We start from the raw sequence: 21,179 nt of genomic DNA, 5'->3' as shown, positions 1-21,179 counted from the left end.
GTTAATCGAGCAAAGAATCTTTTAATCTGTGGAGTGTTAGGTGGGTGGGTTGAGCTATTCCCACATGGAGTATATGGCTGGTACGGTGGAGTGTAGTGGTTGGTGGGTTGAGTAGTCTCCCAAATGGGCTTGCATATGTTTATTGATGTTGCATGTAATTTTGAAATGGGCCTATGGGGCATCTTGTTATCTGAATAAGGGGCTAAGGCCTAGTTTATTGTAATCTGAAAGGGCTCGCCCAGACCATCATTACTGAATGGGCTTAGGCGAATAGGCTTGAGTGACTTGGGCTTTGAATGGGTTTTCCTTACACATGAGTTTCCCAAACTCACCCCTTTTATTTTCATCCACGCAGAAATCCCCAACCATAGTGGGCTTGGAGTCGTGAGGGAATTCGGAGTGGCCACCCGCTCGAAAGTTTGATTTTCTTCCGTGAACTGGACATCCTTTTAATTACGTTTGAGGTTTTGGGCTTTTAAATGTAATAAGGCCGCTTATTTATTTTGATGGTTTTAATATGTATTACTAAGGTAGGTAATACTTATTTTAACTGTTGAAATTGAATAGCTTTAGGCGCGCTTTTCAAAAACAACAGTTGATTTCAAAATAACACGACAATAAGCAAAGCTTCCGCAATGAAAGTATTTTCCAAAATTAATCACTTTTCCTAAAATGACTTAATCAAATCGGTTTCCTAGAAATATCCATGACGTTAAGGTGTGGCAATGGCGGTATGCATGTCTAGGATTGGATCCGAAGGAGCTTGGTATTAGCGATCCGATGGACTCACCACCTCTTTTCCTGGTTTCCTACGGTGCATGACTTCCATTCACTTTAACCCTTAATGAATTAATCTTTTGAACATCAAGTACGATTTTCGGACTTAGAATGGAAAATTTTTTTTTAACGTTTTTGATGTGGCATGCCGAATCCGGCCATAACTTCTGGGCCGGGTTTGGGGTACTACATAAATCATATAAGGATCCGTGAAAAGTAACATAGCTTGATTCAATCTCTTTTCAATTATAACCTTATAATTGACTACACAAAATTCTCAAAAAGACGTAAGCGAATAATCAAGATACATTAGTCAGACACTTCTTTATATACATTCAATTCATTTAATCAAATGAAAAAAACTATCCCACCATTGAAACTAAGAACATCAAAATTCAAAAGTAAAATGGGGCACCAATTCATGCTTTGAATAGAAAATTTGCAACCGGGCACGTAATTATGAGAGGGAAGAATTATGAACGGTCGATTAAATTTGAGTTTTATAAATTTGAGTTTTATAGAATTTTAAGATTTTAAATTCGAATTAGTATAAATATATGAATTTTACTTAATATTTATTTTAATTATTGAATTAACTATTTAATTTAGTGTTTTTAATGATTAATTCTATCAAAAACAGTATAATAAGTTAAAGAATCATAGCTCTATTATAAATGTGTTCATGAGTCAGGTTCGGGTCAAGTCTAAGTATGATATTAACATACTTTATATGCTTGTTTAAATCCGGCCTGACTTGAAATCAAGGCCTAACATTTTATCTAAATCCGCCCATATTTGTAAAATACTAACCCAATCCCATTTTAGGTCCGCCCATATTATTTTTAATTTTTTTAAAAAAATTATATTGTTTTATTTTAATATTTAATAATGTTATGCATTTTTATTTATTGAAAATTTTGTATAGTCATCTTAATATTTTTAAAATTTTACATTAAAGCGTTATTATATATATAATATAAGTTTATTTTTTTTAATGTGTTCTAAATTACATAATATATAAAAATAACATAATATAAAGTATTATAAACTTAAAACAGATCGGGTCGGGCCAGGCTAGAGCCTTAAATGTTCAAGCCCGAGCTCAGTCCATATTTTAAATGGGCCTAATATTTTTACCTAAATCCTTCCTAATTTCTAGATAAGTCTTCGAGCCTAAACAGATAACCCAACCCATAAATAGATCTACTTTCCCTAAGCATATTTATTTAGCATACATTTATCCAATTATTAGTATTTAATAATTTTTGTAGTTTTTTTGAGCAGGTTTAAACAAAGTGATAGTGTGAGACACATGTAATACATAAGGATCCAAGTGAGTGGTTAACAAGCCTGGCCCAATCTATAGTAACATGATAGTTGACTGATGAAAACTAAAGAATGCTAAAAAGTTGTCTGATGTTGCAATTACTTGAACTAAAATCCTAAATTTTCAGACCAAGCACTAGACATTGCATGTGAAATCATAAGGGGGTGGTTGGTTGGTTGATAAGCTAAGCTGGAAAGTTTTGCCCATCACTACCCAATCTTTTTCACTTCATTATATTATGACCTGTAAAATCATGTGACTTCAAATACCTTCCATTTATCTCATGCAGAGACTCCCATGGAAAAAGCGTCCTATTTGAGTCCTGGTCCCTTCATAAAATAGAATGTTAGATGTCAAATTTACCCCAAAAACTAAAAATAATCATGTCACTTATAATCCATATCTTTAAAGTATAATGCTATGTTCGGTCGGAGTATTATTTTTTACGCATCTTTTAGTAAATAAGTTAGCAATAAATTAATTCAATAAGTAATATTTAGTCATTCCCATTATTTATTTTTAGTAAAGAGAATGAAAAATTTCGTTCATTTCAAAGAAGTCTTATTTTTTTTACTTAACTATACAAATTTGTTATATTATTTTAAATAATATTAATATAAATATATAAAATTAATTATTCCAAATATATGTATTCTTCATTCTCATTAATCATACTTTTTCAACTTCGTCCCTCAATAAAAACATTAAAACTCGTAACATTTCCCACAAATATTATGACTTTTGCAAGTGAATTATTTTTTAAATAATTTCATTATAAATTTTAATTATATCTATTCTTTTGACGCAATATTTAAAATTATTTATAGTCCCTCCTCAACCCATAAATAAGAGGATAATACGCTTCAACGCACTCAAACCCATATTTTCTTATATTAACAATAATACTCGTGCAAATGAATTATTAATAAAGATAAAACTCTAATTTATATTTATAGGATTTATTATTCGAACTGCAATAAATTTTAACCATTAAAAGTTATTATATAATAAAAATATTTAGTTAATTAATAAAATTTTAAATAAGTTTTAACCACTAAATTTAAATACAAGATTAATAAATGTTCGAGTTTTTTATGGATACACGTGTCTAGCATAAATGTCCATGATCATCATTACTTTCACGTGGGAATGCTTACATTAAGATGAGACATTCAAAACAGTTTACCCAATTCAGGCCACACGTCTGAGCATCCCACAAATACCGTTAGGAGGCTAGTTTAAAATTAACAGCAGGGTGAATTCAGAATTTTTTTTAGAATTTAGAATTAAGTTATATATTTTTAAATTTTAAAACATTAAATTAAATTTTAAATTATTTTTTGAAAAGTTAAAATATAATTTTATTATTATTAATTTAATTTTTATAAATTATAAAAATTTAAATAAAAAATTCATTTGAGAGGAATCGAATCTTGGAAGCCCTAGATCCGTCCCTACTACCACTGATACTCTCTTTTTGGGTCAAACACTATTAGTCTTCTTACCTCTTACAGTATTCGACTTATACAAAAATAACATAAAATTGTGAGATTTTCATGTCAAAATCAAGACTCCGTTGGTGCAAAAATTGTGATTTTTCTCTTTTTGTTTCTTCACTTCAATTTTCTTTAAGAATTTGGTCCAAAAATTTTGCCAAAATTTAATTTTTTACATATATTTAAGAATTAGAGGATTTATGGATATCGTGAAAAAATTAAAGTAGTTTTACATATTTTCATAATTATTTATATAATTAATATTTTAATAATTTAATTATTATATTTTATGACTTTTTCATATAAATAATGCATGTTAAATTCGATGTAAATTTAAATTTTTAACCATTTATTTTATGTAAAAAATTCAATCGTTGAATTTATATATTAATATATAGAGTATTTTAGATTAGTATGATAAAGATATTGTATTGGCTTGAAAATTTATATGCATGACGAGTACAATTATATTAATAAATTCAACAGGTTAGGTAATTAAAATATTAATCAAGTAAGTCGGTACGGAAGTGTGTAAAACTACTTCAATTTTTACATTTAGTTTTTACACAGTGTAAATGGATCCCTCCCTATTTTAAAGAAAGGATTGTATGAAACAGTGATGCCACGTCATTTGTATCTCTTTCCAATAGTTTTATGTCACATCAGTATTCTTATCCTGAATTTCAAGATTTTATCTGAATTTTAGTATTTTAATTTGGATTTGGTTTTTTTCAAGATAAAATCCTGAAATTCAGGATAAGAGTACTGATGTAGCATAAAACTATTAGAAAGGGATATAGATGACGCGGCGTCACTGTTTTATACAATCCTTTTCCCCCTATTTTAATTTAAGCATATTTATTTTCTATCAATTATATATCAGTCATATAAAAGGACTTTTTACTAAACTAACCCAAAAAAATTAAATATCTACAAAAATGACTCAACTTCAAAAATAATTACTGGAATGACCTGAAATGAATAGTGTAAGGCGGTGTCGACACCCCCATGATCGGCACCCAAATCAGTCAGACACAAATTATTACCTGATGATTATTGGGGGTTATAGAATTAAGTCTCAAAATAATTTTATTATAATAGAATAAATAAAAATACTAGAATTAGACCCCTTAAAGTATTTGTGGAGTATGCTTCGCATTTCAGAATAAATAGTGTGTGACGTCACAACTAGGAAGGGCTCTTCATCCGATCGAGCAGCCAACGTCATGACGAGAAAACAAGCTTCAGCCCAACGACGTGACCATACTTCGTCACGACGAGAAGAAAGCCACATCACGACATAGTAAAGTGTTTCTTAATTTTCTCAGCTTTACTTCTTTTAATTACATACTGTTTTAGTTTCTCATTAAACTCTAATTAATGTAGATTATTTTACTATTATTTGACTTATGAATTAGCCTATAAATAAGCTTTTTACAACCCTAGAAAGAATAACTCGTTTAAGTTTTGAGGGTTATTATTTTTAGGTTTTGGGATTTAATTTTTATCTCCATCTTTGTACTCTTCATTTTTGTCGATTTAGTGAAATTATCTTTACTCGTGACTTTTTATCTTCTTCGAAAACATAAAATTTATTTATATATTCGATTTTTCCAATTTCATCATTATTTTACTTATTCATCGAGTATTATCCACTAAACTTTATTAGAAAAACTTGCATATAAATTGAAGTGATTAAGAGAATGAATAGAGATAAGAGACCTAACAAGGCTTGATTAAGCAAAATGATGTGGAGGTTAATGATCCCACATCACCTCACTCAAAACCATTAATTTCTTGCCGACTCTTCTTCACATGAATTTCCCATTTTTTCACTGTGGAATTTTCCCTTCTCACCTTTCTCAATCATTACAAATGTTTTTCCCTTGGATTCTTTCGACTACATTACCACCACTTTTCATGTGCAAGTTTCCAATTAAATAGATTATATATATCCATACTCCGCATTTAAATCATTTAAAAATACAAATATCAAACAAGTGGAATTTTATTATCAATTAAAAAAAACGAGTAATTAAATTTCACATACATGAAATTAAGAGTGAAGTCAGATTTTTTAGGCGAAACTAATTTGTATACGTGAGTAAAATTATAATTTTACCAATTTAATATTCGATATTTTTATAATTTTAAATAATTAAATTAAATTTTTATTATTCATAAGAAATTAAAATATAATTTTACCATTATTAATTTAAAATTTTATAAATTATAAATCACGTAAATGAAACTAACTAAATACCTATATTTGTAATATAAAAATAACAAGTTATCTTTTTGTTGTTTATTGATAAGATTTTTGTTAAATAAAATTATTTTATAATGAATTTAAAAAGTTAAAAATTATGTTGAATTATTTTATTTTTGTTAATTTGAAAAACTAATAAAACTCTTAATTATTTATTTATACAATAAATAATTTTAGATTAAATATTTAAAAGAAAATAAGTTGTTTATAATATAAATGTCTTTATTATATTATTGTTATTAGTAGCAGTAGTAGTAGTAATAATAAGATTTATTTCGTTTTTTCTTTCAAAAATTATTTAATTTTTATTTATGATTCTTTATTATAAATATTAATCAAATTTATCAATTTGAAAAATTCAATAACGTTTTTTCAATAAAATAATAAACTATTAATTTATTTTGTTATAATAAAATAATTTATAATACATCTACTTTTAATATAATACAAATATTTTAATTATTTATAATATTTGAATTATTCAAATAATTTATATAAATTTAGCAAAAACCATTCAATTTTATTATTTTGAATAAGATTATCTTTATACTATTTAGAAATTCTTTTATTATTATATTATTTTATATATTTTAATTACGTTAAATGATTTGAGTAATAATTCATTCACATTAATTTTACAAAGTAAGAATAAATCATTGAATAAACTAAAAGATTGATTGGATAAAGTAGAAATAAATTATTTAATAAATTAAAAGATTCACACCTAGTATAATAAAGTGGCTCTCTTGGCACAGGAATATGGTAAAAGTATGATAGGGTGTAATTGCATTTTGTTTCTTCTACATAAAAAAGAGTAAATTTGTATTTATATATTAGATTAAAGAGTAAATCGGTCTTTTTTGTTAAAAATTTCATTCAGTTGTACTGTTGAAAAACTGACATTATTGATGGAATAATCAAACAATGATATATACGAGTGCCACGTGTACCTCATGCTAACTTACAAGAATCAGTTTTTAATAGCAAAAATGGATGAAATTTTTAATCAGAATGATCAATTTGCTCTTTGTTCTAATCTACAGTGACTATTTTGCCTTTTTTTTAGTAGAGGTAGCAAAATGCAATCTGACTCTTATTACAGGGTCCTCCATGGTACTTTTACCATGGGAATATCTATATGTTGAAGACAAGACAGATTGATGTAAGCAACACAATTTTTACCTTTAGAACAACATTTGTCTTTGCTAAAAAGCAAAAGGTGTTTCATATTTGCATTTCAGATCATAATCTTAATGCTCTATTTTCATATATTTGTTTGTCCTTGCCATGAAATCAGTGAAAAAAAGCTATGGCTATGCTGTAAGTGGAAGCGAATAAGGTCCCCTAAATTATTTTTGCTTGCAATATCATCCATCCATCTAGTTAAATTCAAACTCATGTCGTATCATAAAGCTTTGGTTCACATATTTCTTCAATGATTTAACCTTTTTAATCCCATTAATCATCATTAAATCATTGATTAAATGACCCTAAATCAATTTCTCTTTGCAACATTATCATATATTATTCTATGAATTTTCCTTGTTGCTGCAATCTGTAAGATCTAAATCATTGTGTTATTAATATTATTATATTCAATCCGAACATGCTAAAATAGATCATGAATATAAGTGAAATAAAATAAATACAAGCTTGCAGACAATGACAAAGAAAATGGCAGCTTTTGCTTGTGGGGTTTGCAAAAGCTTTTTGCATTCATGGTTCACAGGCAAACTCAATCAACGCTATCATGATTCAATTTTAGCCAACAAAGAAATATTAATTAGTTTTTTTAATACAGCTATATCATCCAATGTCAATCCACCACCTGTAATTTTCTGTGTTTATAGATTATATTCCGTGTAAAGAAAAGTGGGGAGCATATTTATTGTATATATATGTGTGTGTGTACCTATTATATATATATATACTGCTAGCTAGGAATTAATGTAATATATATTGTGGGATAAAGGATAATAGAAACAAAGACGTTTCATAAATGGTGGAGGTCGTTGTAAGGGATTGTAGTGAGTGGTGCCTTGCTTGTTTAAATAGAGCTTGGCTACTCATCTTCTTTAACAGCTTATAGTTGTTCCCTTCATATTGTAGAGAGAGGAGGCTTCTTTGCTTGCCACCTCTCTTTTATCTCTTCAAACACTTCTAAAATCATGGTTAGTGTCTTTTGCTGCTTTCAGTTTTGCTTTATCTTGCCTAATATAAAATGGGGTTTTACCATTAGAAATGTTGTTTTAACTGTGAGTCTTTGTTGCAGGATGAGAAGATGAGTTTGACTGTTGCTGATGCAGTGGACTACAAGGGTCACCCTGCTGACAAGTCTAGAACTGGTGGCTGGGTACCTGCTGCTCTCAGCTTAGGTACACCAAAAAAATGATATTTTCATTCTTTTTTACAACCAAATAATGCTCATGTTTGTGTTATGGATCTTGATTTATGCAAATATTGCATGGTATGGTCATGATATAGAGCTAATGACTGAATTCCAGGACCTGCCCTTAGTTTTGTTGTAGATAAACAGTTTGAAGTTGTTTTTCAGGAATTGAAATATGTGAGAGGCTGTCAACAATGGGAATAGCAGTGAACCTTGTGACTTACTTGGGTGGAACCATGCACCTTCCAAGTGCTACTTCTGCAAATGTTGTGACAGACTTCATGGGGACATCATTTCTACTATGTTTACTGGGCGGCTTCCTAGCCGATTCATACTTGGGCAGATACCGAACGATCGCTATATTCGCCATGGTTCAGATGCTTGTAAGTTGAGAAAGTCGCTCGATTTTCATCTTATGTAGCTATTTTTAACTGAAACAGTTTCTATATGCCTAATAATACTTGTGAATCAGGGGACTTGCCTGCTAGCAGTATCTACGAAACTCCCACAACTGCGGCCACCTCTGTGCAAGTATACCGACGTAACACAATGCGAACAAGCTAACAGCTTTCAAATGGGAATTCTTTATCTTTCATTATATCTAATAGCATTAGGGACCGGTGGCCTGAAATCAAGTGTTTCAGGATTTGGAACCGACCAGTTTGATGAGAAAAATGAAAAGGAGAAAGCCCAGATGGCTTATTTTTTCAACAGGTTTTTCTTTGTCATCAGCACAGGGACTTTGATGGCAGTCACAGTGCTTGTTTACATCCAAGATGAAGTTGGTCGAAGTTGGGGTTATGGAATCTGTTCAGCTTCAATGTTCATTGCACTCTTGATATTCTTTTCGGGAACAAAACGATACCGATACAAGAAATGTTCGGGAAGCCCCATTGTACATATTTGCCAAGTTGTTTCTGCTGCATCTGGGAAAAAGACGGCTAAACTCCCTTCTGATATTTCCTTGTTGTATGAAGATCTCCCTGAGGCATCACGAATCCATCACACGGATCAGTTTCGGTATGCGATCTGCGATACCAAAATATGTCAACTTTTTTTACCGCATCAATCAGTTCAATGTCATATCAGTTCTTAACTACTACCATTTGCTGTTTTTGATTCTTTAGCTTCCTGGACAAGGCATCTGTTGTGACAGAAGATGATTACAGACAAGGTTCCTTCATGATGAACCCTTGGAAGCTTTGTCCAGTTACAAGGGTAGAGGAGGTAAAGAAGATGATCAGGCTACTCCCGATTTGGGCAACAACGATTATATTTTGGACGACATATGCACAGATGATCACTTTCTCGGTGGAACAAGCAACCACCATGGACAGAACCATAGGACATTTCCAAATTCCAGCTGGTTCACTTACTGTCTTTTTTGTGGGAGCCATATTGATCAGTTTAGCTGTTTATGATCGTTTTATTATTCCACTTTGTAAAAAATGGAGAGGTGAACCAGGTAAGATGACTATCATGTCAGCATCATTTGTCGAAACAACAAATGATTCACATTAATCGAGTAATGTTTTTGATCATTTTCTGTCTACAGGGTTTACAAATCTGCAACTGATAGGCATAGGTCTGTTCCTGTCAGCCATGGGAATGGCAGCTGCAGCAGTGGTAGAGGTGAAACGGCTATCGGTGGCAAAGAAATACAATGAAACAACCACACTACCGATAACCGTTTTCTACCTGATTCCGCAATTCTTCTTGGTGGGTGCAGGAGAAGGATTTATATACACTGGTCAACTGGATTTCTTCATCACTCAATCCCCAAAAGGAATGAAAACAATGAGCACTGGCCTCTTCCTCACCACTCTTTCACTCGGTTTCTTCTTTAGTAGCTTGCTAGTTTCCATTGTGAAGGCCACAACCGGAAGCAGCGACAAACAAGGATGGTTGGGAGAACACATAAACAAAGGAAGATTAGATTGTTTCTATGGGCTCCTAGCTGCATTAAGCTTCCTTAACTTTGGATTATTCCTTCTTTCTGCAGTATGGTTCAGGAAGAAAACAGTTAAACAAGCTCCCAAAATGGAGATCGTTGTTAAAGAATCAACGATCGAGGAGAAATGCTAGTTTTCCATACTGAATGTTACTTGAAATCTTCTTTAATAACCAAATTATTACTATATATATATATATATATATAGCTAGCAAAGTTTCTGCAATATGGGAACTTTAAGCTCTTGTCTGTAACATGGTTTTCCTTTTGGCTTAAGATGCAAGAAATAAAACATTTCCACTGCAATTTGCATTTTCTGACATATTCATAACTTGTTTCAACCCACATCTTAATAAGTTCCATTGATTGAACTAAGACTAACACAAATCCCTTGGATTTCCTGTTCCTTTTTTGAGTGTCTCTGTCATGTTTTGATTCTCCATCATTTGGAAAATGAAGCAAGTGAAGAACATTTTTGTTTAACTTGGATCTATGGACATGCATGATTCCTAGTTTATACAACTGGCTAAATGGTTCTCCTTCAGCAATAACAAAGTTTATGCTACATCAGTCTTTTAAAGTGGTAAATGCATCACTACCAGGTCAAATCATTATAAAAGTTGGAATAGAACAAATAACTAATTTGGGATAAATTCTGATATAGAAAGCTCACTTTAACTATCATATCAAAATACGATACGGACATAACATAACACGCTTAATACGCGTATTTTATTTGTATTTATCATTGATAAAAATGAAGATGAAGACAAAAAAATTAGACATGAAATGTCTAATCTTATCCAACTTAGGAATATTGGACTGGTAGTCCCAACATCAGGGGAAGTAGGGAACACTTTTTTGGGTATCCAATGCCTTTTCTTTTTTTTTTTGTCCCTTAAATTTGAGATGGATTTCCACTTTTCACAATGACAAGATCAAGCATTTTCTAAGTGCACAAGCTTTACAGAGGTGAGAAAAGATTATATTTTATATATATTATATATACACATGTATAGACTATCCTACCAACCACAAGCAAATAGGTTCCCTCAATAAACAAAATGGGAAAAATCAGTAAGGCAACCTGGAAAGCTACCTGAAGGAGAAAAAATCTTTTATAATAGGAATATAATGCCAATTTCTCAGCAGGGAAGATCTCATCAATCTGAATATAAAAGCCTATAGATATATATATATCCTGAATCCAAATGCTATTTTGTCCATGATTTTCAACACAATAGCTTTTTATCATGTTTGATTTTCATTCTATTTGAAACTGTTAACTCATATTAGGATCAAATTCTAGGAAGAAATCTGTCTTACTCGAATTCTTGGACTCAAGTGTGAGTGTTTAATACGAGAATATGTACAACATGGGAATGTTCGAGTTTTTCGTGTATTTCAAGGGTAATATTCCATGCCTATGTCTGGACATGCCAACATCACATTACTATAAAAGCAAAACAAAGAAACCTGATGAGAAGAAAGAAACATATATCAATAAATAAGAATAAAAACTCCAACAATGGAAGGAGTACTTACAGAAACATTTTGTCAACATCTGAAAGCAGAAGAGACAAAAAAATAAATAATAAACAAATAAATAAATAAAAACAAAATACAAGGAGTTTGAGATTCTTCTTCCTCTCCTAACATATATTAATGGATGCAAAAAGCAACAGATGTGAATCTCAACCCCTTGATAGTTTATATTACTAAAGAAAATTACCATAATAACTAGCTTATGGAAACGGAGACCTAAGAGCAGCATACCCCATAACTCAAATGCAGCCAAAAGAGCAAAAGAAATCTTTATCCTGTCCTTTTTGCCCATTAGAAAAACACCTTTTTGATTATCATCCATCCACACCTCTCTATCTCCCTTTAGTCCTTATTTTGCAACCTCACTTCCCATATTTCATATCCTAAAAAAATCAACTGCCCCATTTGTTTCTAAATTATGGGATTGTTTAGTTTCACTTAACAGATCCCTCACCTTGCCTTTCCTCAATCAACCTCTCTCCTTCCTCATCAGCCTGTCCAACTTTCTTCTCTGCTTCTTTAGCCTTCAAAGCCTGTAACTTGGCATGGTTATAGTAAGCAACACCCAAAAATGCAACCCCATAACCAAATAAGTTGATGGGTGTGACGGTATCCTTAATGACAGACCATGAGAATGCAATTAATAACCAGTCCTTAACAACCCCAGCTACATTCATGGTCAAAGCAGATGTTTTTCCAACGAGAAGGAAAACAGCTAGATTCAGAGCAAAAGCGCAGAAAGAATTGGTTCCGAAAATGATGAAATCGAAATCGAAGCTCGACGTGTCTTTCAAAACTGGGTACTCAACAAAAATCCATGGCACCAACAAGAAAACCAAACAGCATGGGGCAACGTAATACAGAGAAGTAATGGGATTCAAGGTGATCCCTTTAGAAGTAAGCAAGATTTGGATCATAACCAACCTGGTAGCCTCGAAAGCAACGGCTCCCAACTGCAACATCACACCCCATGAATCAAATCTAGCTTCCCCATAAGCAGCAATGGCGACCCCGAAAGAGATGGAAATCATGTTAACCATGGTATCAGTCTTAAAGGTCTCTTTTTTAAAGAGAACCCCAATAGAATAAACAGCCACCGGCATAAGGGCCTTGAGCATTTGAATGAAGGAAACAGACAAGTATATGTAGGCGGAATTGGAAAGCCAGAGGCTGAGAGAATAAAGAGCACCAATGGGAACAACGGAGGATAGGTAAAGCTCACGAGACATGGAAACAGGCTCGACAAATTTGAAGACTTTGATGAGGAGGAAAGCGAGGGTGGCACAAAAGGACATGTGGATCATGGTGAGGGAGATTGGGAAAGGCCAATTGTAAAGCTTCTTATCGAGGATGTATTTATTGTAAACGATGACGGTGAAGCTGAGGAATATCCAGATGCAGACGTAGGTGTAAGAGAGGATGATGTTCTTGATGACATTGTCGCTCAAAGAACCACCTTTGCCCATTGTTGTGTTGTGGTGTTGTTTCTTTCTGGTTTTTGGGAAGATCGAGAGATGAGGGAAATGGTGAATGAAGAGGAAGAAGAGGAGGAAGGGGTCAGAGCGGATTGTGGGGAAGTGGGGGAGCGAAATGAAAATATAGAATTGGTTTTTGTGAATGTATGGCGAAAACATATTAGATCATATGGGTACCTTTCGCTTGGTTTTGTTGTTTTTTTGTGGGTGGATTGAATAGACCATTTCTTCTTGGGCCTTTTCCACGTTTCTTTCCTAAAAAAATTATTACTTACAAAGCAAGCAAGCCCAAATAAAAGGATAAACTATCTGTTAGTTACTTTAAAATAAAGTCATTTCTATTTCGATCGTTCTAAATTCTTTTTAATATAGTCATTATTGTTAGAAAATTTGTTCAAAATAATCACTCGATCGTTGTCTCATTAATGGATTTCTAAATAAATCTACCATTTCAACATTTTTTTTCACCTAACATTCTATTGTAAAAAATACAAAATGACAAAATGAAAACTTGTTCTTTTAATCCCTTTGAAAATCACAAAATTTAAAGTTAATTCTTTTATCCAAATTCATAACCAATGAATTATCGGCTTCCAGGTCATAGTCCACCACTTCCTCCATCACCTATCTAAATGTTTTGACCCAAATGTTGACATCAATGCCTTTCTCTTATTGGGTTTCGCCGTAGAAGACCCAGCATTTGTGGATAGCGTCTCGTGGTAATTGTATAATGTTAGAGCTTGAAGAGTTGATCAGAAAACTCACACCCATTGAAGTACCCAATGTAGTGCTTCTATCATGGAAAACGATCCTATCGACTTCATTCACACACAAAAAAGAATTTACACGAACAAAGGATTAAACTGAAAAACAAAAATCAAAACATGGGTATTTAAGAAATTTACCTCAGTGTCAAGATCGAAGAAGGAAATGGAGGAGATAGTGGGGGAAGACGACAGAAGCATATCAAAGGCTAGATCTGACATCTTTTTATGTTATTTAATGAGTTTTTTATGGACATTTAAAAGATTAACTTAAATTTTGTATTTTTAAATGAGATAAAAGAAATAAAAATTCATCTTATAATTTCTTTTCAACAAAACGTAATGTATATTAGGTAAAAATACTAACGTGGCAAGTCCAATCAATAACCTGTTAATGAGATAATGGTTGGATGACCATTTCGAACTATTTTTCCAACAATAATGACTAAATTGATAAAAAAATTAAACTAATCAAAATAAGAACAACTTCATTTTAGTGTGAATAACATATAGTTCACCCATTTATAAAACATATAAAAACTACCCTTCTATCTAGGTCAATATTTAATTAGATTATTACAGGTGTGTGTGAATAATTATATAGATATATATTTATTAAAAGTTTATACAAGAATGATAAAGCTGAAATTTTTAAAAAAATTTGTGTTATTTTCAAATCTCATTGTGTAGGTTTTATAATTTTATATAAAAGTGTAAAAATATAAACCTCATAATAATTTAACTTTATTAAAAATAATTTTTTAATCATTTGAGTTAGAACTCGATTAATGAAAGATTAAACAATAAAAGATTCAAAGACGGGTAGATATCAATAGCAATGCTTTCTTCACCTTTATTATACCACCAAACATAAGCTTCAAGCCCAAAAGAATCGGTGGCTTTGGTGCATACCCAATGTAGATTGTAAGACATAATTAACAAAGGCTAAGAACACGTCTTAGCCAATCACATGAGATCAATTGCCTTCGGTTCATGCAATTAACGCCCCTAAGAAACTGAGAGGTTTCGAGATAAAGCATCTTCACAGATCATATGGGTGGCATTGTCTTCATAGGATGCTTGCATTCATTCAAACAATGTCTACATTAATGGCTTGTAGTGTGGAGCTCAACTCTACAGTTAATGGTTGAATCTCTCACATTGTCCGATCCAACAAAACCTTCCAGAAAATCAATGTTACCTTAAAACCCAATCCACATTATTCAGACCTAAAATCACTCAATTGATAAATCTAATAAACAATCCAAGCTTAATCATTTAAATAAATTTAATATAAAAATAATATGTATCATAATCGACAAAAACAATTATTTTAACCATCCTTTTATTTTACTGGGAAAATAATTAATACACAAATCAGTCGCTGTCCATGCAAATGATGGCCTTCATCATTAGCACAACTTCAATGAAACCCTGGGTAAGTTACACCACAGACCGCTACATACAACATGATAAGGAAATGCGTGAAGAAACAACCACAACACACAATGAAATCTAAACCTTAAATGAGTAAATCATGGCTCAAATATTTGACCAAAAATCAGATTTAAGAGGTCATGCTCCAAATTCAATATAAAAGATGATATAACATGCAACTCTAAAGAATTGTGAAAAAACAAATGTCCTTAAAAGGGAAGTTTTACCTATCGATATAGCTAAATCCTCAATTGAGTTTTTATAAGGCTACAATACTCTTTTAAGCAGCAGTTCAAAACCACGTGATAGTGCATCTGCCGCTCCCTCCCAAGCAACTGATTTAAAAGGCGTTACACATTAGTTTACAAACAGATACACATCCGCAACCACACTAACCGATTCATGATTTGGGGCCCGAGACTGGTATTGTTGAATGAACCTTCATTTATGATGGCACTACATAAACAAATTGTTCAGCATTAGAAATTTTTTATTAAGGCTGGTGGCAATGAGTACAACAAAACACACAATTGTCAACAAAAGGTGATTTCGAGCATTCTAATCATGCATTTAAATCATTTACAAGAAATAAATGTTTTACTACTTATATCAATAGCAGATGGAAGGCATAAAAAGGAACATACTGTACGTAGATGTATCAATCTGCTCAGGAAGCTCCTTTATATCAACCTCAAACCTCTCTTGGACCTGCAGCAGATTTGAGTAAAATTGGTCAGAGGATGACAAATAATGGGACAATACAATGTTTGGAAGTTCAGACTCAAACCTGATTGAGCACATCAGAATCTGAAGCGGATGAAACAAATGTAATTGCAAGACCCTTGGTGCCAAACCGACCAGCTCTACCAACCTACCACCAATGAACAAAGAAACATCAGTCAGCACAGGCAGAAAAAAGAATTCTTGAATGCAATTGAAACAAACCCTACCCTGTGCAGGTATGTATCAGCAGAATCTGGCATGTCATAGTTGATGACAATGTTAACTCGTTCAATGTCGATTCCCCTTCCAACCAAATCTGTTGCCACAAGAATTCTTTTATGCCCCTCCTTGAAACCCTTGTAGCGAGTTAATCTATATATCATCAATTAGAATTACAACCAAGGGTAAGGTTATATACTTCATTATCAACCAAATATGATTGGAAAAGCCAAACCAAACATCATATTTATGCAAGGAACATTAAGAAAACAGGAAATAATGTGAATAAATATTCCACAGTTCTGATCTACAACATCCACCATAGCAGAATACACAAATTCAACAACTGAACCACCAATACATTAAGAAAACATGATGCATAAAAGACTGCCCTGAAAACTTTAAACAGGGTTCGTTATACAAGAAAAGGACATTAAGTCACCTGTTTTACAAGAATATAAAGTACACAAGTCAAGGTAGCAAGATTGATGCATGATATGTACAAACCTTTCTTCCTGAGACATGCCAGAGTGGATGCATATGGAAGGAAAATTGCACTCCACAAGTAACTTGTTCAACTCAGCTGCTCGGCTCACACTTTTGACAAAGATAACAACTTGATTGAAGTCCAATGCATCAAGGAGGTCATTCAACTTTCGGTTTTTCTCCAGTTCACTCAATTTGATGTAGTGCTGTGATAGAAATCATTTTGGTGATTAGATTAAAACAAACAAATGAGAGGGTGTAAATAAGCCAGCTTTGTGGAACATACCTGCACAAGACCATGAAGGGTCAACTTGGCCTCGTCGTCAACGTAAATTTCCATAGGCTGAAAGGAAGAAATGTCACAGTAAATCATATTAGGTAGCTTCTTCAAGCAAATGGAATCCAGTGCGAAATGAATTTTGGATGCAGATCACTTGAATTGAGATTCCAGTCCATTTGCCTTGCCTCCTCGCAGATTGTTACTTAGTCACAACAAGTGCTATTCTCCCTCAAAAACAAAGATTCTATTACATTATTACACTGCCCCCCAAGTAAGGAAATTCGCAACCCTCCTTTACTACCCAAGTCTTACTTCGCAACCCTCCTTTACTACCCCAGTCTTACTCTAAAGGCCCAAACCTATAGCATAAATAGAAAACAACTAAAAATTTAAGCCAAGGTAACAACCAGCTCACACCAATACACTACACCACTATGAAAACCTAAAGACTGAAAGCCTAGGACTTCAATCTGCAAAACCCATAAATGACTAGCTGAAGCCACTGCATCTGAGCAAAACCAATGGCAAGTATGCAGTGATGGAGCCACCAGATGTAAAATTTTAAGAACTCTCTGAGAAATCTGTGTATAAATTAAAAAGATACTTCTAAATTCAAGTAGTATTGACCATGGGACATTACATCTTGCATGAATTTCTTGCAAACCGGGCGTATTTCTTTGCTGAGTGTGGCTGAAAACATCATAACTTGCTTATCATGAGGGGTCATCTTGAAAATCTCCTGCACATCTCTCCTCATGTCTGCAGAAGGTAAGCAGAATAAATACCAGAGGCAATAACAAAAACTTAAAAACTTATATACACTTATCCAGGTTTACCAAGTGATTCCAGCATCTTGTCACATTCATCGAGAATGAAATGCCTCACATTCTTCAAGGAAAGGTCCTTGTCTCTGGTCAGAGCCAAAATCCTTCCAGGTGTCCCAACAACAATGTGAGGGCATTCATTTTTCAGCAAATCTTTATGAACTTTGATGTTGACACCACCATAGAAGACAGCAACCTTGATATCAGGCAGATAAGTACTGAACCTCTCGAACTCATGACAAATCTAGAGGTTAAAGAGATGACTAAAATGAGATGAAATATATCATTTATGATATAGCTTCAAGAATAAAAAAGGATAATTTTATGGCCAGAAAGCCTCCATAGAAATGTAGAACAAATTCTTACCTGGTAAGCTAACTCCCTTGTATGGCATAAAACGAGGGCAATAACTTGCCCAGGACTTGGTTCAATTTGCTGTAATGAAGATAGAACAAAAACTGCAGTCTTCCCCATTCCTGATTTAGCTTGGCAAATAACATCCATACCCAGTATAGCTTGGGGAATACATTCATGTTGCACTGCCGAAGAACCAAATCAAATTGTATTCTAAGGAATCCGAGGTAAGTAAATATAATCTCAGTGATCCTTTTAATTGAAACCTTATGATAGTGGTATTTTACCTGTAAAAAAATTGCATCAAACAAAAATTTTAGACTGAACAAATGAAAAAGCCCCCATTAAACATACAAAAAAGAAGAGCATACGCAAAAATTGAACATTTTTGCATACAAGTCCCAAGCATGGAGAATCATAACATAACTTCATAAACTCGAATGAACAAGCCATATATGAAATTTAACTTAAATTTGTGGCTTTCAGGGATAGAACTGTATATATTTATGTAATATGTCAGAGAGAGAGAGAGAGAAATGAAACGAGTAAGAAATTTGCCTTCGGAAGGGTGCTCGAATCCAGAATCGACAATGGCCCGAAGAAGCTCTGGTTTCAAAAGGAAGTCTCTGAATCCAGAACTGTGAATCCCAACATAGCCCCTGCAAAGACAAATAAAAGGACAAAATTAGACTTGCTCTCAAAAAGACAAAATTGTATCAAAATTCTTCGCAAAGAATTATTTAGCACCATATACAAAAGAAAAATTAAATCATTTCTGGCAAAATTATTCATATTTATCCAGTGCCCCCCCCCCCTTCTCCTACCAGAGGAAAATGAATACTATTTCATAAACTAAGAAATATCTTAATTTAAAAAAAAACTAAAATGAATAGATAAAAATACAAAAAAAAAAGTCAAGCTCACTTCTTGCCGGCCTCGCCATTGACCTTAGCAGTGACAGAGTCAGGGGCTTTCTCTTCTTCTTCCTCGTAATCGAGGAGCTCTTCCTCGTAGGCATCGTTGTCTCTTGTTTCTCCCATTTGTCTACAAACTCTACATCAAGCAGAAAATATTAGGGTTTTAAATAGGATAGCAACTCGAAACAATTAGGGTTTTAGGGTTTTCAAAGAAAAAAACAGAGAGATTTGGGAGGTTTACTTTAGGGAGAGAATTGAAGTTCTAGAGCTGGGATCTGAGAGTGCGTCTGCAAATGAAAAGGTTAGATCTTAATATGCAAAAATTAAATTTGAAAATTTTTAAACAAAGAGCTTCGAAGAGAGGGAGAAATAGAGGCTGCGAGTTGGACGACTGATCTCTTTTATAAATAGCGAAAAGTTTTTGTTCCCGAAAATGCCATAGCTTATCTAATTATTTTACCTTTTTCAGCCACAATGCGTAACCCAATTTTGGCCCAAAAAGTTTATCTAATTGGGGGAACAATTTATTTTAGGGTAAATTTCATCAATAGTCATTCAACTTTGAGGTAATTGACAAATTAGTTACTTTGATTTTATTCTAGTCATCTAATTTTAGAAAAATAATAAAATATTTTTTTAACCATTTTTCGTTATAGACGTAATGGTAAAGTGACATGGTAGATGACGGATTGTTTGGTGGCATTAACCGTCCAACTACTCCGTTAGCATCAATTTTAATAACCCCTTTAGCACTAAATTAGGGTTTATGCAATAGAAAAAGAAGAGAAAAAGGAGAAGAGAAAAAATGGAAATGCTTCTAGTTTTCAAATCAATCTCATACTGCATCTTTGCAAGTGAGTTTTCCAAACTCCAAAGGTAACGAATTGTCATCCCTATCCCCCAACGTTTATCCTCCATTCTAAAATCAACTTTCTCTCATCTAATTTTTGAAGATTCAGTCTCTAGTTTGTGTTGGTTCAACTTAGCATCCCATTTGATTCCTCGTGAACTCAAATTCATTGTGTTGCTTTATTATTATTTCTCTCCCCAAACCTTTTCTCACTTTTTATGTCAACTGTATTTTCAATCATTATCTATATCAATTAAAAAAATCAGCTTTTTGGGCTTTAAAAAACAGCGGTTTGGTACAAGTTAAGGTTAAGCCAGTCACTGTTTCTCTTGGAGAAAAGGTTGCAGGTTCCTTGTTGTCAAGTAGCTTACCTACTATTGAAAAGGCTAGGTCCCTCAAACCTTCAATTCCAACTAGCAATATTAGCTTATCTCAAGCTCAAAGGGACTTGGATCCTTGTCGAGGGAGCATTGTACAACAGCCAAAACCCGAAACTAAGGCTTAGTTTGGATAGGTGGTGTGTTTACCTCCGGTGAGATTAGAAACAATAGTGGAGTGTGTGTTTGGATTCAAACGTAGCTGTAGCGGTGAGGTGAGAATAAAAAATGACTATTAAGGACATCAGATTAGAATTGATATATAATAGAAGTTTTAAATTATTTTACTTTTTAAAATTATTAAAATATGCGAATTTATAAATTCGCTTTAATAAAATATTAAAATGTATCTTCCAATATTTTATTATAAATATTTTAATGAATTATATAATCAATTTAAATTATTTATTAGATAAAATGATAATTATTTTAAATCAAAATAATTAAAAATATGTGAATTTATAAATTCATTTAATAAATATTAAAATGTATCTTTCGATATTTTACTATAGAAAGTAAAAAATTAACATTTTAAATCAAAATAATTAAAATTTAAAATAAATAATCTAAAAGTAGTTAATTCAATGAATGGTAAATTAAAATTTCTTTTGATAATAATGTATATTAGTTTGTTATAAAATAATGGGGAAAATGTTTATTATTTTAAATTAATAAAATTATCTCACAATGAAAATACAAAATTATTGAAGTAGAATGTA

General features: G+C 32.5%; 3 protein-coding genes across 5 annotated transcripts; 1 reads left to right on the top strand and 2 right to left on the bottom strand.

The window, feature by feature from the left end:
* Positions 1-7,798: 7,798 nt before the first annotated feature.
* On the top strand, positions 7,799-10,531 carry LOC108461900 (protein NRT1/ PTR FAMILY 6.2-like). Its single transcript, XM_017761877.2, has 6 exons — positions 7,799-8,040; positions 8,142-8,244; positions 8,424-8,641; positions 8,731-9,278; positions 9,386-9,723; positions 9,814-10,531. The coding sequence occupies exons 1-6, from the start codon at positions 8,038-8,040 to the stop codon at positions 10,341-10,343; spliced, it is 1,740 nt and encodes a 579-aa protein (XP_017617366.1). The 5' UTR covers positions 7,799-8,037; the 3' UTR covers positions 10,344-10,531.
* A 1,158-nt stretch (positions 10,532-11,689) lies between these two features.
* Positions 11,690-13,504, bottom strand: LOC108461818 (probable sugar phosphate/phosphate translocator At5g25400). The gene has a single exon (XM_017761764.2). The coding sequence runs from the start codon at positions 13,386-13,388 to the stop codon at positions 12,189-12,191; it is 1,200 nt and encodes a 399-aa protein (XP_017617253.1). The 5' UTR covers positions 13,389-13,504; the 3' UTR covers positions 11,690-12,188.
* A 1,312-nt stretch (positions 13,505-14,816) lies between these two features.
* Positions 14,817-19,658, bottom strand: LOC108464310 (DEAD-box ATP-dependent RNA helicase 15-like). 3 transcript variants are annotated; one of them, XR_001868271.2, is made up of 13 exons: positions 19,475-19,658; positions 19,241-19,369; positions 18,875-18,975; positions 18,329-18,501; positions 17,975-18,206; positions 17,779-17,897; positions 17,145-17,201; positions 16,880-17,064; positions 16,381-16,525; positions 16,218-16,301; positions 16,075-16,138; positions 15,658-15,886; positions 14,817-15,173 (listed from the first exon to the last, which is right to left on the bottom strand). XR_001868271.2 is itself a non-coding variant. In XM_017764541.2 (12 exons), the coding sequence occupies exons 2-12, from the start codon at positions 19,354-19,356 to the stop codon at positions 15,876-15,878; spliced, it is 1,287 nt and encodes a 428-aa protein (XP_017620030.1). In that variant the 5' UTR covers positions 19,357-19,369; positions 19,475-19,658; the 3' UTR covers positions 15,322-15,875. The 3 variants fall into 3 exon arrangements, 1 of the variants encoding a protein (XP_017620030.1); XR_001868270.2 differs by lacking the exon at positions 14,817-15,173 and adding an exon at positions 15,322-15,451; XM_017764541.2 differs by lacking the exon at positions 14,817-15,173 and having other exon boundaries at positions 15,322-15,886.
* Between the last annotated feature and the right edge of the window lie 1,521 nt (positions 19,659-21,179).

This window comes from Gossypium arboreum, chromosome 13 (genome assembly GCF_025698485.1).
Source record: "Gossypium arboreum isolate Shixiya-1 chromosome 13, ASM2569848v2, whole genome shotgun sequence".
Lineage (NCBI taxonomy): Eukaryota > Viridiplantae > Streptophyta > Magnoliopsida > Malvales > Malvaceae > Gossypium > Gossypium arboreum.
This window is presented reverse-complemented; position numbering and strand designations above follow the sequence as displayed.